At 29.1% G+C, this 16,636-nt stretch overlaps 1 protein-coding gene across 1 annotated transcript; it reads left to right on the top strand.

The window, feature by feature from the left end:
* The first annotated feature begins 1,344 nt into the window (after nt 1-1,344).
* LOC114184354 (laccase-7-like) lies at nt 1,345-16,619 on the top strand. The gene is made up of 9 exons (XM_085673288.1): nt 1,345-1,434; nt 1,543-1,694; nt 1,804-2,045; nt 2,268-2,396; nt 2,547-3,515; nt 3,696-3,931; nt 15,936-16,019; nt 16,340-16,491; nt 16,601-16,619. The coding sequence occupies exons 1-9, from the start codon at nt 1,345-1,347 to the stop codon at nt 16,617-16,619; spliced, it is 2,073 nt and encodes a 690-aa protein (XP_085529414.1).
* The last annotated feature ends 17 nt before the right edge of the window (nt 16,620-16,636 follow it).

Raw genomic sequence — 16,636 nt, 5'->3', positions numbered from 1 at the left:
CATTGATTCCTCTTGTAGCAAGATTACTTAATAACCTCATGGAAGTTCAATCTTAGAGACTTACTCCAAAGTTGTAGATCTCTATTCAACTTAACCAGATATATCCTCACCTTTAAAGATATATACCGACTAGACAAGCCTAATAACACATATTAAACAAGTTTGTTGATATACAAATAAGATGAATTTTATCAATATATTAAACCAGTATTTTATGCACTAAATTGTAGTTTTAGTCAAACTATTCTATATATCTATGCATATTCTATATTTCTTGCACATGCTTTGTCATTTATATTTTTATAAAGTCTATTACTTAATTTATACATACATTAATTTTCTAGATATATAAATATTTTTTGTGATGATTTTATTTAATATTTAATTATAAATTTAAAAACAGTTTATTATTTATTTTTTCAAATTTTAAATTCTTTTTAATATAATATATATTTACTATCATTAAAATACACAAAAATAAATATCAAGTCGTGCTACGCGTTTAAAACTAGTTATAAAAAAAATAATTAATCAGGGTTTTGGCCATTTTTTATTTTATTTTGAAGATGCATCTGACACGAATGGAACCATTTTTGAATCCAGAAGCAGATCTGTAAGTGAATAATATATTGCTTAACAATTGGAACACATTTTTCATATTTTCGTCGTGAAATAAAAATTTGTGAGCCGTCTTCATTTTAAAAGGACTATTCCAATAAATAAATATCAAGTCTATTAGATAAGCATAAGTTAATTAATAGTAATTTAAAGATGTAAAATGATAAACAGAACAAACGGGAATTCTTTTTTATATGTACCATCATTTATCTAATTTCATTCAAAATTACTTCAACAAATATTTTGGTTCTCAGTTATTCATCATAATTTCATTTCCTATCAAAATAAAGTATAATTGTTTCCAAGGATAAATAATTTGTTTTCCCTATGTCCTATCTTAATTTGTTTCATTTACTCGTTCTTTATTCAGAAATTATTTGGATAATCTTGAATTACTACCTGTTATTTTCATTAAATAAAATAATTAATAATTAATAAGCAAGTGACTGCTTATTATAAATCGAATCAATGAATGAATATATCGAAACCAAACTCGTCAACTTAAATAAGCATATAGAAGACGACAAATCCTAATGAGTTTCCATGTTTTTAATTTGAGAAAGTAATTTTGATTCTCTTAATTTGATTTTAAACATAGAAGACGACAAATTTCCCCGGCTATATAGCATGTGATGTGATGCAAGTGCACTTTTCATACCAAGACTACCAATAGTTTTATCATTTGATAAAAAGCTTGTATTTGTCTTCTAGTTTCTCTTCTTAAACATGAAGCTATTGGAGTTTTGGCTTGCATGTGCTTTTGCTCTTCTAGCTTCTTCCCTGGCTTCAGCAGCCATTGTTGAACACACTTTCAGAGTAAGCTCTTCTCATATTAGATACATAATACACGTCTTGAGCTTCACTTTGGAACGTATAACTTTGTGTAGAGGAATGTTCATATTATTGCAATTTCATGTATTTCAGATTCAGAATACGACCATCAAACGCTTTTGTCAAGAGCAAGTGATTGTCACGGCGAACGGACTTTTCCCTGGACCAACCATAAATGTGACAGAAGGAGACACTGTAATTGTCCATGTTCTCAACGAGGGACCATACGATATCACTCTTCATTGGTAAACAATTCATACTTTAGCAAACAAACATCGAAAATTAAGAGAAAGTTTTTGATTTGATAAACAAATAATGCATCGCTGAGGTTGGAATTTGGAAGTAAATGTGCAGGCATGGAGTGTTTCAGCGGTTTAGTATTTGGGCAGATGGTCCTGAATATGTAACTCAGTGTCCAATTCCTCCAAATAGTAAATACACATACAAATTCAACGTAACACAACAAGAAGGAACACTATGGTGGCATGCTCATGCAACATATTTACGCGCAACTGTTCATGGTGCTTTCATCATTCACCCTCGTTCGGGCAAATTTCTGTTTCCTAAACCGTACAAACAAGTTCCTATTATATTAGGTACCTACTAATTTCATTTCTTTTAGATATATATCCTAACAAGATTGCTATAAGAACTTTGTTAGTTTGCTATTTTGTTTTGAAATTTTTCTTTTACCTTTATATAACACATTTTTCTCTGTCTACCATGGAAATCTAGCTCATACACCATCTTATATTCTGCAATACTTCAAAATATCGTAATTTTGTTCATATTTAATTTTTTTTAAAATTTAAATGCAGGAGATTTGTATAATTCTAATGTTGAGGATATTACGGCCGAAGCACAGGTTACTGGTGGTGGGCCAAACACATCTTATGCCTTTACAATCAATGGTTTGACCAGTGGTCTTCTCAACTGTACTGAAGATGGTATGTTGGCTTCATTAACTACAGCTAAAAATGATTATTTCACACATAAATACACAATAAGTAAATTTAATTTTTGAAACAACAAAATTATTATTTGAGTCTCTAAATGTGCAACAAAAATTCAAATTTGATCTTTTGTATATAATTCAGAGACATTCAAGATGAAAGTCAAGCATGGAAAGACGTACATGCTCCGAATGATCAACGCTGCACTCAATTACGACCTTTTCTTTAAGATTGCAAACCACAACTTCACAGTTGTTGCCGTCGATGCCTCATACACCGAAGACTACTACACCGACATCATCGTTATTGCCCCTGGTCAGAGTGCTGACGTGTTATTCACAGCGAACCAACCCAACGGTTCGTACTACATGGTAGCCTCTCCTTACGTTGTTAATTTCGATGACCACGACAAGAACATAGCTCGTGGCACAGTTATTTACGACAATGCGCCACCATCATCAGAGCCCATAATGCCAACTATGACACCCGCCGACGACACAGACACGACTTTTAAATTCTACGGCAACGTGACGGGCAAGGTGGGGGCCCCACACTGGGTTCCGGTGCCGGTTGATGTTGATGAACACATGTTGGTTACCATTGGATTTAACCTAGAACTGTGTGATTCCAAGAATGCTTCCAATAAGTCGTGTGCTGGCGAATTGGGTCACAGGACTTCTGCGAGCATGAACAACGAGTCGTTTGCGATCCCCGCGGGTATAAAGATGTCTATGTTGGAAGCTTTCTACAATAATGTGAGTGGAGTGTACACTACAGATTTCCCTGACAAACCTCCACTTATGTTTGACTTCACCAATCTGGACAATGCTTATAATACGAGCCTTCTGTTTGCTCCAAAATCAACCAAGGCGAAGAAACTCACTTTCAATTCAACTGTGGAAATTGTGTTTCAGAATACCGCACTTCTTCTGGGGCAAAACCACCCCATGCACCTTCATGGTTATGACTTTCACGTTTTGGCTCAAGGATTCGGGAATTTTGACAACGACACAGATAGAGCCAATTTTAATGTGAATAACCCGCAATTACGTAACACTGTTGGCGTGCCTCTGGGAGGATGGGCTGCTATCAGATTCCGCGCAGACAATCCAGGTATTGAGTCTCTTTATGTTGATTGTTTCAGTTACTTTTTGTTTGAAATTCATAAACATTCAAATTAAGTTAAACTAAAATAAATATTCTGCAAGTAAATATTAAAGTAACATTGTTGAGATGTAGGTGTATGAACTAGACTATATATGGTGACAAACTAATGAGTTGATTTACTTATAGGGGTTTGGCTGATGCATTGCCATATGGAAGATCATGTGCCGTGGGGACTAGCCATGACTTTTGAGGTTGGGAACGGACCAATGCCTTCAACTTCAGTCCCTCCACCACCTGCTGATATGCCTAAATGTTATCCAAGTTCTGGATTGAACTTACAAATATTTGATAAAAAAAGTTTGACACCATCTCTCTCTCTCTTGGGTTATTCGGTTATGTTTCTCTCTCTGTTGGGATATTGGGTTATGTTTCATATGTTATGGTTATCTTCATGGTTATTCAAAGATTGTAGTTCTAGATATATATGACATTAGTATTATACATATGAGGTATTTGATACTAGTTTTATACTAAAATTTGAAAACAATGGTGTTATGTATCTTTATTCTTATATAGTGTTTAACGTTGTCTATTCTATCCAATATAAAACTTTGACTCACACTTGAACTATTCTCGACACTCTCACCTTCTCTAGTTGTGAGATGTGAGTGTATCTTACGTTAATGTAATATTGTTGAGTGTGCAAAACCAAATGGAATCTTGCCAGCAAAAATAAATTGTATCAGCAATCTTTAAGAATTTCAAATGGAAATAATGTTATAACCGACCACGGAAGTCAATAATCTAAATAATTGCTTTTGAGCATGGTTGCCATTACAGATTTATTATAAAAGAGTTCGTTTATATAAATTTTGTAACTATTGCATTTATAATTAAATATAAGATGATCTGAAATTCAGGGAAGTAAAATAAATCAAACCACTCAAATAACTAGTGTATATACCCAAAAAGTTGCATTATAACTAACTAGATAATAAAATACCTCAATACCTATTAAAGGAAACTTAAACATTGTGGGTGAATTAAGTATTATTGGCACCAAAAGGCAGAGTAATATTGACAGATATATATATCATAGAGCAACTGTTCACATTGTCATACATATAGATGGAAACAAACACCCGGAGTTATTGACATGATATTTGAACAGATGTAAAACAAAATGGGAAGTGTTATGTATAAGATTAGTAGGTTAATTATTGGATCACAGTAGAGGAAATAAACGCTGACATAAAGGCTAATGACATTTAGAGAGCAATATTTTAATTTGGCAGTTTAATCCAAATGATTGTAGGAACAGGTATTTGCTAACTCTTAAATTCATTTAAAATACTTAAAGTAAGAAAAAGAAAGAAATTGTATTAAATAGAAATTCGTTTTAGAAAGAACAGTGATAGTTTGACACTACAAATTTTCTATTACTACCATTTAACACTTCACAATACTATTATTTTATTATAATATTTTACATATATTTATTTTTATAACATTAATAAAATATTTTATTATTAAATTTGATGTAAAATGGAAGTCAAAATTGAAAAAGGTGTTAAAATAACTTTTTTCTTTTAGAAATTTGAGTAACTTGACTTTCACGTTTTTGAAATCAGGGTGGGTTACTTGGCGAGTCTTGAGTCTCGTAAATACGTTGGAGTGCGCAGATTTAGTATTAATCGGGCCAGATGTGTGTGCATAGCATTTATCATATATTAAAGAAAAGGTTAAGTAATTATGGTTTAAAATATATGGATTGGAGTGTTTTAAATATTTTTTAATAATGTATTTTTGTCAATGAAAAGAATTTGACACACGCATATTTATAGTTGATTAGGCAAGTAAATTGATTTTTTGTAATATATTATAGTATATTTTCTAGCTCTATTACTTTGTTTATTATAATAACAGTAATAAATAATTAATAAAATAATATTAATAATAATTAATAAAAACATTAATACTAAATAAAATATTTTTTCTTTATACTCATTTTTTTAGTTGAAATATTGTTTTTCTTTCACTAATTCTTTTCTTATCTTTTTTTCTTTCTCTATCATCTCTACCAAATATAATAGATTTTCTTTCACCTATTAGTAATTCAGATTTTATTTCATTTTTGTCTCATCTCGTTAAACTTATTTTTCATAGATTAGGAGCAAAACCATTATTTGCATGGAAAACGTTATTGTCAACAAAATTTAACACTAATAATGATTCATGGGTACTAAAAAGGTGTATTAATACTTAAAATACATTTAGAAAGATAATAAAAAAGATAAATTTATAGGTTATGTGATATGATGAGAAAGATAGAAAAAAAACTATATAATAAATATAGACAAAATTAAAATGTTCATAAATTATTTTTCATTTAAAATTTGGTAGCATTAAATTTAGACTGGGTGAAAACGAAATCTAAATTAACTTTAAGAAAGTAAAGCAAGTTATATATGTTATAAATATTTGATATGAGGTTATGAAAAATATAATTTATATAAGATAAATTTAATACAAATCAACTAATGTATTGTCTTATGATTAGTGTTGCAAGAATATCTTTCATTTGATGTTTTGTTCTTTTCTGCTTAGCTCAGTCCTTATCAAAAAGCCATAAGCTTCTCCCATTAGGATATTTTTTTCCTTTTTTCCAATAATCAGGGTAAAGACTAAAGATGAGTCTTTTAGACAAAAAAGGAATATTTAAATGATTGTAAGAACCCATTTTTATTTCTGCCCTAAGGTTAGTGGGCTGCCCTTGTAAATGGGCCTAAGGCCGGCCCAACATATAAGTTCTTAGGTCTGCCCTAAACCTAAAGTCCCTTACTATTCTCAAAAAAAGCTTTGTCCTTGCCTTGAGCCACAGTCGTCTTTACCTCTGCTAGGGTTCCGACGTTCTTCAGATTCACGTTTGGCTTGGCCATTGTTCTGCTCACTTGCGAATCGGGCTCTAGGAGCTGCTGTGGTTCTTGTTCGTGCCCAAAAACCCAACTGTTAGCCTTTTCCAGGTACGGGAAGTTAGGGTTCTGGTTTCGAGTCCTCCTTTGGAACTGTTTATGGTTGATTGTTGATTGCATGGTTGAATCTGTCGTTTTGATGTGTGGAAGTACTTTGCATGTGTTATTTGATCGGAAAACATGGCGGTTACAGGTGAAACAACGGCGAGATCTGTAAATCTCGCCCAGGCGACCCAATCTCGCCTAGGCGAGACAAGCAAGGGCTCACCTTGGCCAGTTCGCAGGAAAAGTCGCCCAGGCGACTCGCTCAACTTTTGAGCGAGCAGGCAACTCGCCCAGGCGAGAGGGATCTCGCCTAAGCGAGATCCCGTGTTGCTCATGCTCCTACTCTTGTGCCCTCGCCTAGGCGGAGGGGGAGCTCGCCTGAGCGAGACTCCTCTGCCTGAGCGAGGTGCTGGGCGAGACTGTGCTATGATTTGGATGTTTGATGGTTCCCGAGTGATCTATTTTGGTTAAGTATGATTGTGTGATGATGGACATGTGTATAATAGAGTATTTTGTATGTTTGGTATGAATTATGAATGACGTATGACGGGTTAGGTATGGTCTTGGCATGAGAAATTAATGAGTGGTTTGAAACTAAAGGGACACATTATTGTTATGAGATGAGGCCCTATACTCATGAAGGGGTGGTGACCAATGGTAAGAATTAAACATGCGATACAAATGAGGTGTCATCGTGTTGAGATGGACGTGGGAATGTGGACATGATTAATATTCTCCTATTGTGGTTTTATGCTTGCTGGATTTGTGTCAGTGCGTAAGTCCTTGAGGATCTCTAGGTGAGGTTCCCAGGGCTGTGCTTCAATGGTCGGGACGTAATCCCATGGCCTTGTTAGTGGGTGTCCATGGTGGTGCCCCATCTGTATAACTAAGTAAGGATTCAAGGTAAGGACTGTATCCTGACACTCTAAGGGGCCAGTTAGTCTCATTTAGAGCGGACTGACTCCTGTGGTGAGAGTAGCAGGAGGCCTGAAATTCATTAAGGGCTAACCTTGTGGTGAGGGAGTTTTGATTCATCGTAACACTTGTAACACATAGCTCGGGGATGAGCAGCTCAGGTTCGAGCAGAGGTATCCACCACAAGTGCATGCATCCGCTGAATCCGACTAAGTTATACGTCTCCGGATGAGTCGAGTCGAGTCGTAGTGTATTGATTGAGGGTCATAACATGTTTGGTTGATTATTTGGATGTGAGATGATGAAAATGCTTTTGACTTTATGATGCATATGTTGTTGGCTCTAGCTTACCCGTTTCGTTGCATGGTTGTGTTGTATGTGGCTATTCTTTCTTGCGATGATCATCGACTTGGTTGATGGGAGCAGATGGGCGAAGTTCTCGTGGTCAACAGAGGAATGGTGATTCCACCGCTTAGTCGTCGGGACTGGATCTTACACTTCTCTTCTTGATGTCTTCTTTAGGGCTATGGCCCCTGTATTCGTTGCCATTAGACTGTAAACTCTTAGTTAAAACTGTTATCCTGCTTTTGTTGGCATCGTGGTGTGCTTGGTTTTGTAGGAGTGATGTCGGGAACTCCAAGACTGCGTGATTTTACTATCTTATGTGGGACGTTTCCTTTAATTGTGTTTATAAATTAAATGGGATATTACAATGATCATGATATAAAGTTTTATATTATCAGTAATAACAAATAAAAAATAAATTGAAAGAGGACAAAAATATAAAAAGAAATAAAAAGAAAAGAAAGAGAATAAAAAATAAAAATAAGAAAACAAATATATTTACCTCATGAGTAATCAACTTAAAACGGAAGACAAAAACCTCCCAAAAAAACAAACTCAAAAAAAAAAATCCTAATAACTACAATACTAACCAAAAAAAACACATATAGTTCAACAAATGACAAATTTTTACAAGTGATTTTTCACAAAATTATTGTTTTATGTTAAAAAGATAAATCAAGGATAATTAAGAGGGACAGGTAGGATAAAGCGAAAATGGCCTTATCAGATTAGTGTTTGCTTTGATTTTGTAACCATTACAACACAACGTATTTATTTGTCATATCAGATTTGTTACAACAAGAGCTTTCCTAATTCATGCCACGATATACAAATTATGTTCATTCTCAATTTTATCACACTTATAATAAGTTGAAATTAGAGTTAGCAACAATAATATAGACTACAAAAACAACCAAATTAACTTATAAATATTAACATTAATTAAATGATAATGTTATATTAGAATTAACTTAACCGACAATAATACATATAAAAGATTAGTTTTTCTTAGCAATGTTAAAAAACATAAAATTATTTTTAAATGATTTAGTTACTAATAAAGTTGACTTAACTAACTTTAAGTTGACACTAATTATTTTTAATTTATTTAATAAATAAATATTTGTATTAGTATTAAATTGGCATCTACTAAACCAATACTAAATGTTAAATATTAATATAGTCAACTTAGACAGAAGGCAACACTATTTATTTCTACCTTTTTTTCAATAAGTAAAAATATTTATATTAACATTAGCATAATTGACATTAATTTTATTTTATGTTAATATTTATATTTTTTTAAGTTAATAAATCGACATTCATTTATATGTTATAAATTTGTAGCTTTTACGATGGTGAATAGAGACCGTAATTTACTTTTAATTTAAAGTCTTGGATTTAAAGACAAAAAGTCTCTTTATTCACAGTTTTCTTTCTCGCTCTCTATATACATTTTCTTGCATTAATAAAGCGAGAAAGTAAATTACGGTTTCTTTCTCGTTTTCATTCACAATCATTTTCTTCATTCACACTTATCTTCACTCATCTTCTTTGTGAATACTTTTCTCTTTCATCTATACTCTTTTTTTTCATCTCCTTAATCTACTACATTTTTTTTTTATAAATCATTATTAGCAGCATCAGCTAAACTAACACAAATTAAATTAATATTTAAAATAAATTTTATTTAGTAATACCTTAGTTGACGCTAAACTGTCTTAATTAAAAATTAATAAAAAGTTAGCATCGACAATTTTATAGTCGATTATTGCATGTGCGAAACAAATCTGATGTTATTGACTGGATAGTATAAACTTTTACTTTGTTAACTAACATTAAATGTCTATTTTCCTGTAGAGGTAAGAATGGAAACCTAGTTGTTAGGGATATATATATATATATATATATATATATATATATATATATATATATATATATATATATATATATTGCAGTCTGTTACGTCTGTATATTTCTGTTATTCATGTATTACTATATATAAACCTTTGTATTAATACCTTATGTAATAAATTCATTCTCAAAGTTTCTCTTTCATGCTTTCTTCTTCTACCACTTTGCCTAAACCTCACACCAGTTCACAAATATACCCATGAAGCCTTTTACATTTCTTGAAAGGATTTAGTTACAATTGGTTGCAAAATGAAAAAGTAGCAGCGTGAGGAAAAGGAAAAGAGAGATTATAAAAATAGGATGCAAATGAATGAGGGGAAAACAAAGTTCAATAAATGAAAATACTAAAGTTTCAAGAAATAATAAGAAATAATTATATTCATTTAATATGCGTACAAGAAATGGAATTTAATAAAATTACCAGTAAGATGTGTTGTAAAATATGGGGGACAGAGACATATATTGAATACATAATCCAACAATAGATGGAGAAGGTGGAATTTTGAATATATGAAAGAAGAGCCAATTTGAATGTGAAAGACTTTTAAGCAAACGAAGGTATCTGACAAAAATTTGTTCAAGTTTTTCGAGTTTTTTTTAGATAAAATTATTTATTAAATTATCAAAATTAATTTCATTTAACATTTTTTTAATATATAACAAGACTAATATGTGTAATTTTTTTATATATTTTTAATCGTTATCATGAGTTTGAGAATCAAACTTATATTCATCATTAACTATTTTTCTTCCTCTATTGTTGATTTCACATATATCTATATTATTATTATTATTATTATTATTATTATTATTATTATTATCTTGTTCATTCAAAGAACACCTAATTGTATTTTCTAATTCATATTTCTTATCTATGTTTATAAATGTATTCAATGTCTTTTTGTGATGCAATTAAAGCTTCAACTTTTTCCTTCTTTTGGATTTTCTAATAGTCTTATTCAAATTTTCTAGTTGACATATCTATATAATTTTATATGAAATAAAAAAAATTATAATATATAAAATACTACTAAAAATAAGTATATAAAAAGAATGAGTTAAGACAATAAAACATGGTTCCAGTTGTCAAGAGAGTAAACTCGATCGTGAACTTGTAGTATCTTGAAGTCTCGAGTCACTTCATATTTCTCAAGTCTCAAATGTTTCATAAACATGCAAAGTTTATTTTGAGATTAATCATTAATAAAAAATAATTTAAAAAAAATTATTGTTTCTCAACTAGAACACTAAACCCTAATCTCTAAACAAAACCATACAAAAGAAACACATTTCTTATTTATAATACTAATAAAAATTTAATAAATAGAATAAAAACAACATCAACACAGATAAAAAGAAAAACATATTAACCATGAGAATAAAAATATTGGTACGCACAGTTGTATAAGATTTAAGGAATGAAATCTTTCAAAACCTTCAAAAGAATAATTCTAAAATAGAAGAAAGCAATGAGGGGAAAAAAGTGAAATTAGTAGATGAGAAGTCACAAAGAGATAAAAGAAGAAAATAAAATCAAAATTAAAGTCACATAGAGATAAAAGAAGAAAGGAGAATCAAAATTGAAGTCACGTAGAGATGAAATAAAAAATTAATATTAAAATTGAAGTCACATGTAGATAAAAAAGAAAATATAATCAAAATTACATTCACATAAAAATAAAAGAATAAAATATAATCAAAATTGAAGTCATAGAAAAATCAAACAAGAAAATAGAATAAAAATTGATTATAAGAAAATAAAGATAACTAATCTTTTATTTTCCTAAAAAAATTTATAATTTATTGGAAAAAAGTTTTGACTCATTAAATATCATTTTTAATACTAATAAAATGTAGTAGACACTAATAAAAAATTAATTAAAAATTATTTTCAAACATAAACTTATAATTAATTTAATAGAGGTATATTAGTACTAATATTTTTGGCCTTTTTTTAAACATAATTTTATAATTAATTTAATAGTTAAATATTAGTACTAAAAATAATTAGGCCTTAATTTGCACTAAAAAAATTACCTTTGATTTAGACTACTAGGTGCTTTTTGGTGTCCACTTTAAGTTAACTTTTGCAATAATAATTCACTACAAGAAAATGTTTCATTAACAACTCATTTTAGTAACCAATTATAATTTTTTATTTATAACAATGACTATTTCTATAACTAATAATTTTTTATTTTGTAAATTTGTATATAAATTAGTCACTACAGTGACTACCAACAAAATTAATTACAATTATGGATAAAAAATTATAATTGGTCTCTAAATTGATTTCTATAATTTAACTACCAAAGAAAGTTAGTCACTAAATATTAGCTACCAAAGTTTTTGATATCAAAGGAATTTATTTCTAAATTAGTTTTGAATTAATTAGTGGCCAATTTAACCACCAATTATAAATTTTTATTCATAATAGTGACTAATTTTATAACCAATAATTTTTTATTTTGTAAATTGGTATCTAAATTGGTCATTAACTAACAACTTTTGGTCACTAAAATTGGTTGTTAATGAGGAATTTTCTTGTAGTGAACATTGTTTGAAAAAAAAAATATTATTTTTTGGCTCAATGGGGTAGCGAGAGATATTTTTTACTTTTATGGATAAAAAAAGATAGTCACACATTATTTCAAATCCCGACTGCTTTATTTTTAAAAGATTAACTCTATGACAAAATTTGATGGTCTCAACATGATTCCCCATTTCTTTTCTTTCTTTATTTTGTCCTTTTTGCTTAAATTATCCTTTCAAGTTTTCATTTTAGCATACCTTTTTCTTTTTAAATTGTGACCCTCTTTATGTAATTAGTCATCATATGCAATTGAGATAGTATATTCTTATCATCCCTTTGCCTTGGCTTCTTTTGATATTCAGATGAAATTAATATTTTTATCTTTACTTTTTTTACCAACAATATATAAATGTTAAATTTACATATTATTTATATTAAAAAAAAAAACAAACTCGATTTACTAATGACCTATATTCATCGATAATTGTAAAAATCAATTAGTAATAGCATTTTTCAATGGATTACCGACAAACAAAAGTTGTTGGTAAAAGTCCATTAGGTACATTTAGCGATGTATTCATCCTTCTAGCATTTATAGATTGACAGAAAATTTATGAATAATATTTACTTCGGTGGTGATTATTTATTTGCTTCAAATTCAAATATATTTTTATTCTTGTAAGTGCTTTAAATCTGTCAATCCTATTTTCATACTAGAACTCGTGAGAAAATTAAACAAAAATAAACATAAAGTTCATTCAATATCATTAATAAATTTTATCACAAAAAACTACGGTTTCAAATAATTTCCATATTAAAGACGTCGTTATATATATAATTTTTTGTAGTGATTCAAAATTACAAAATGAACTTCAACAAAGAGTTTCCATTACCACTATTTAGTTCCAACACCCGCATGTATTAGAAAAAAAAAAAAACAAAAACATCCACACAAATCATGTCCAAATAACAACCTATTAATCAGAAAAAATATATATATACAAAGAGTCATCCCCAACACCATTCACCTGCCCAAACCATCACAAATCCATCCCCTCAACCAAAAATCACCAACCACACATTAAATTATCTCCATTCATTAATCTTCATTACTATACAGAAACAAAACACATACAAAAAATAAAGCACTAAGAGATTCATCAAACGGAGAATAGAGAAGACATCAACGACGTGGCTGATGTTTGCCGGAGAGAGAAACAAATTGGGGAACAAACATTTGCACAAGGGTGAGGAAGACAACAGCGTGGCCACCTGACGATGCTTCCGATCACATCATAGAGGCATTGGTGGAGGAGGCGAGATCCACAAGAAGAAGAAGCTCTCGCGTTGTGGAAGAAGAGGTAAACTGGGCATTCGCAAGGTGACTGAGGGGCTTCCCTAATGTTTGATGTTGTCGATAACGAACGACGAAGGCGTGACGATAAGCATGGTCACAAGATTCGGTAACGACACTCATGAAGGAAAGAGCTCACGAAAAGGTGAAATAAACATCTGAATCAAGGTTTGGAGAGAAGTAAAAATAATTAGGATTTTTTATGTAATGAATCTTTGTATTGGGTTAGCATGCGGCTTAGTTTCTCTTTTCCCACATCATTAAAATTTTATTATTATTATTATTTAGTTTTGCAAATGTTATGTTTTTCTATAATCTTAAATCAATAATTAATTCTGATTGAATGAATTAATTAAAATTTAAATAAATGGAATACAATTTTTGCTATAAATGAATTAAGTAATTAATTAACTCAAATTAAAAAAAGTAATCAAATATCAATAATTAATGATGGAAAAAATCTTACACCATAAAAGAAAGGAAATTTAGAATAAATATTTTTTTTATAATTAAAATTATTTTTATCACTAAAATTTAAATAAATATATTAATTAATTAACACAAAAATTACAAGAGTAATAAAATATCAATAATTATTGGTGAGAAAAATCTTATAATATAAAAGAAAAAAAATTGAAATACATATTTTCCTATAATTAAAATTACTTTTATTAATAAATTTAAATTAAATAATTAATTAATTATCACTAAAATTAAAGGAGTAATTAAATATCAATAATTAATATTAACAAAAATTTTATACTATAAAAAAACAAAATATGGGATAAATGTTTTTTTATAATTAAAATTATTATTATCAGTAAAATTTAAATGAATTAATTAATTAATTAAAAAGTTATTAAAAGAATAATAAACTATGAATAATTAATGGTGATAAAAGTTCTACACTATAAAAGAAAAAAGATTTAAAATAAATATTTTTCTATAATTAAAATTATTTTATCAATAAAATTGAAATGGATGAATTAATTAATTAAAACAAAAATTAAAAGAATAATAAAATATCAATAAGTAATGGTGAAACAAATTATATACCAGAAGAAAGAAAATTTGGAATAAATGTTTTTGTATAATTAAAATTATTTTTATCAATGAAATTTAAATGAATTAATTAATTTATTAATACAAAAATTAAAAGAGTAATTTATAGATATATCAGCTTTCATTTTAAAATAAAAATATAATATATAAAATTTTTAAAAAAAATCAATAAATATAACTTATTAATTAAAAGTAAAAGTCTTTTTCTCTCTCACACACTCTCACTTTTTCTCCCTTCCTCTTTTCACTCACGTTTCGAGGCAAGTGAGTTAAGTTATGGTTAAATCTGTTGGTGGTTGTTTGTTTTCTCATCCTTATTGCTTCAATAGTTTGGCTAACTACTCTCATCAACTCTTCAAACTCTCGGTGAGAATTTATTACATACATTTTTCACTTATATTCAATTAATGCATGTTTTATATATCATAATATGTGGCCTTTACTTTGCTATTTAATGCACTTGGAGATATGTGTACGTCAATAAAGCACACTGGGTTGGCTTTGATTCGATTTTATGATATAATAAACTTGCATGGCCTGAGAACTAGTTTCAATTGAAGAAGTAATTGCGTGGTAATGTAGAGCATATCACCGTGTGTGTATATAATTAATATATATATATATATATATATATATATATATATATATATATATATATATATATATATATATATATATATCGACTTTTAATAGAAGAATTAGCAATAGCAACGAGTATGAAGAAATTTGAACAAGTAATCAAACAAAATCAATGACATCAATGACTGATTATGAAGAAGAAAATAGTCAATTCAACCCCTATATAATATGTTTGATCGAAAGACGATATGACAAGATTTCCATTATTCTAAATTTAAAGAAAAAAAGAAGAAGACATATTAAAAATTAAAAAAAATTAAGATTCTCATAATGAAAAGTTCAAAAAGAAAAAGAAAAAAGAACAAGATGACAAATTTGATAAAAGATGGATAATTTTAAAAAAGAATCTTAAATAATAAAAAAAATAAAAATGTAAATATATATATATATATATATATATATATATATATATATATATATATTGTCTTCATTCATAATTTGATTAAATTGATGATTTAATACTATAGGATCGTATGCTTAAAAGTCAACGCACAGCATTCATGTATACACACATTTCAAACATGCATAATATACCACATTTCTTATACCTTACGCGCATCATCAAAATCCATGTGTGGTATTTATTGTTTTGACACATTTTTATAGATACTCTCATTGTCTTCTGATTTCTCTTCTTAAACATGAAGTTATTGGCGTTTTGGCTTGCATGTGCTCTTGCTCTTCTAGCTTCTTCCCTGGCTTCAGCAGCCATTGTTGAACAAACTTTCAGAGTAAACTTTTCTCATATTTGATAGAGGCATAAAATATTCAAAAGATCTATACATGCCTTTAGTTTCATTGTGGAACTTATAACTTTGTATCAAAATGATTTTTTAACATTTAAATTTCAACATTTTTCTCTTACAATTTAAGACGTTATTTTTTAAATATTTTATTTTTATTTTTTCATTATTTTGTATTTCAAAATCAAATAAAAAATGTCACCTTAAATTATAAAAAAAATTGTTAAAATTTAATAATTTAATTGTCAAAATATCACATTATGAATCTAAGACGAATGTTTATGTTATGGCAATTTCATGTATTTCAGATTCAGAACACGATCATCAAACGCTTTTGCAAAGAGCAAGTGATTGTCACGACGAATGGACTTTTCCCTGGACCAACCATAAATGTGACTGAAGGAGACACTGTAATTGTCCATGTTCTCAACGAGGGACCATACGATATCACTCTTCGTTGGTAAACAATTCATACTTTAGCAAACACACATCGAAAATTAAGAGAAATTTTTTTATTTGATAAACAAATAATGCATCTTTGAGGTTGAAATTTGGAAGTAAATGTGCAGGCATGGAGTGTTTCAGTGATTTAGTAATTGGGCAGA

Source organism: Vigna unguiculata, chromosome 5 (genome assembly GCF_037176805.1).
Source record: "Vigna unguiculata cultivar grain cowpea cultivar isolate G323 ecotype 2 chromosome 5, ASM3717680v1, whole genome shotgun sequence".
Classification (NCBI taxonomy): Eukaryota; Viridiplantae; Streptophyta; class Magnoliopsida; order Fabales; family Fabaceae; genus Vigna; species Vigna unguiculata.
This window is presented reverse-complemented; position numbering and strand designations above follow the sequence as displayed.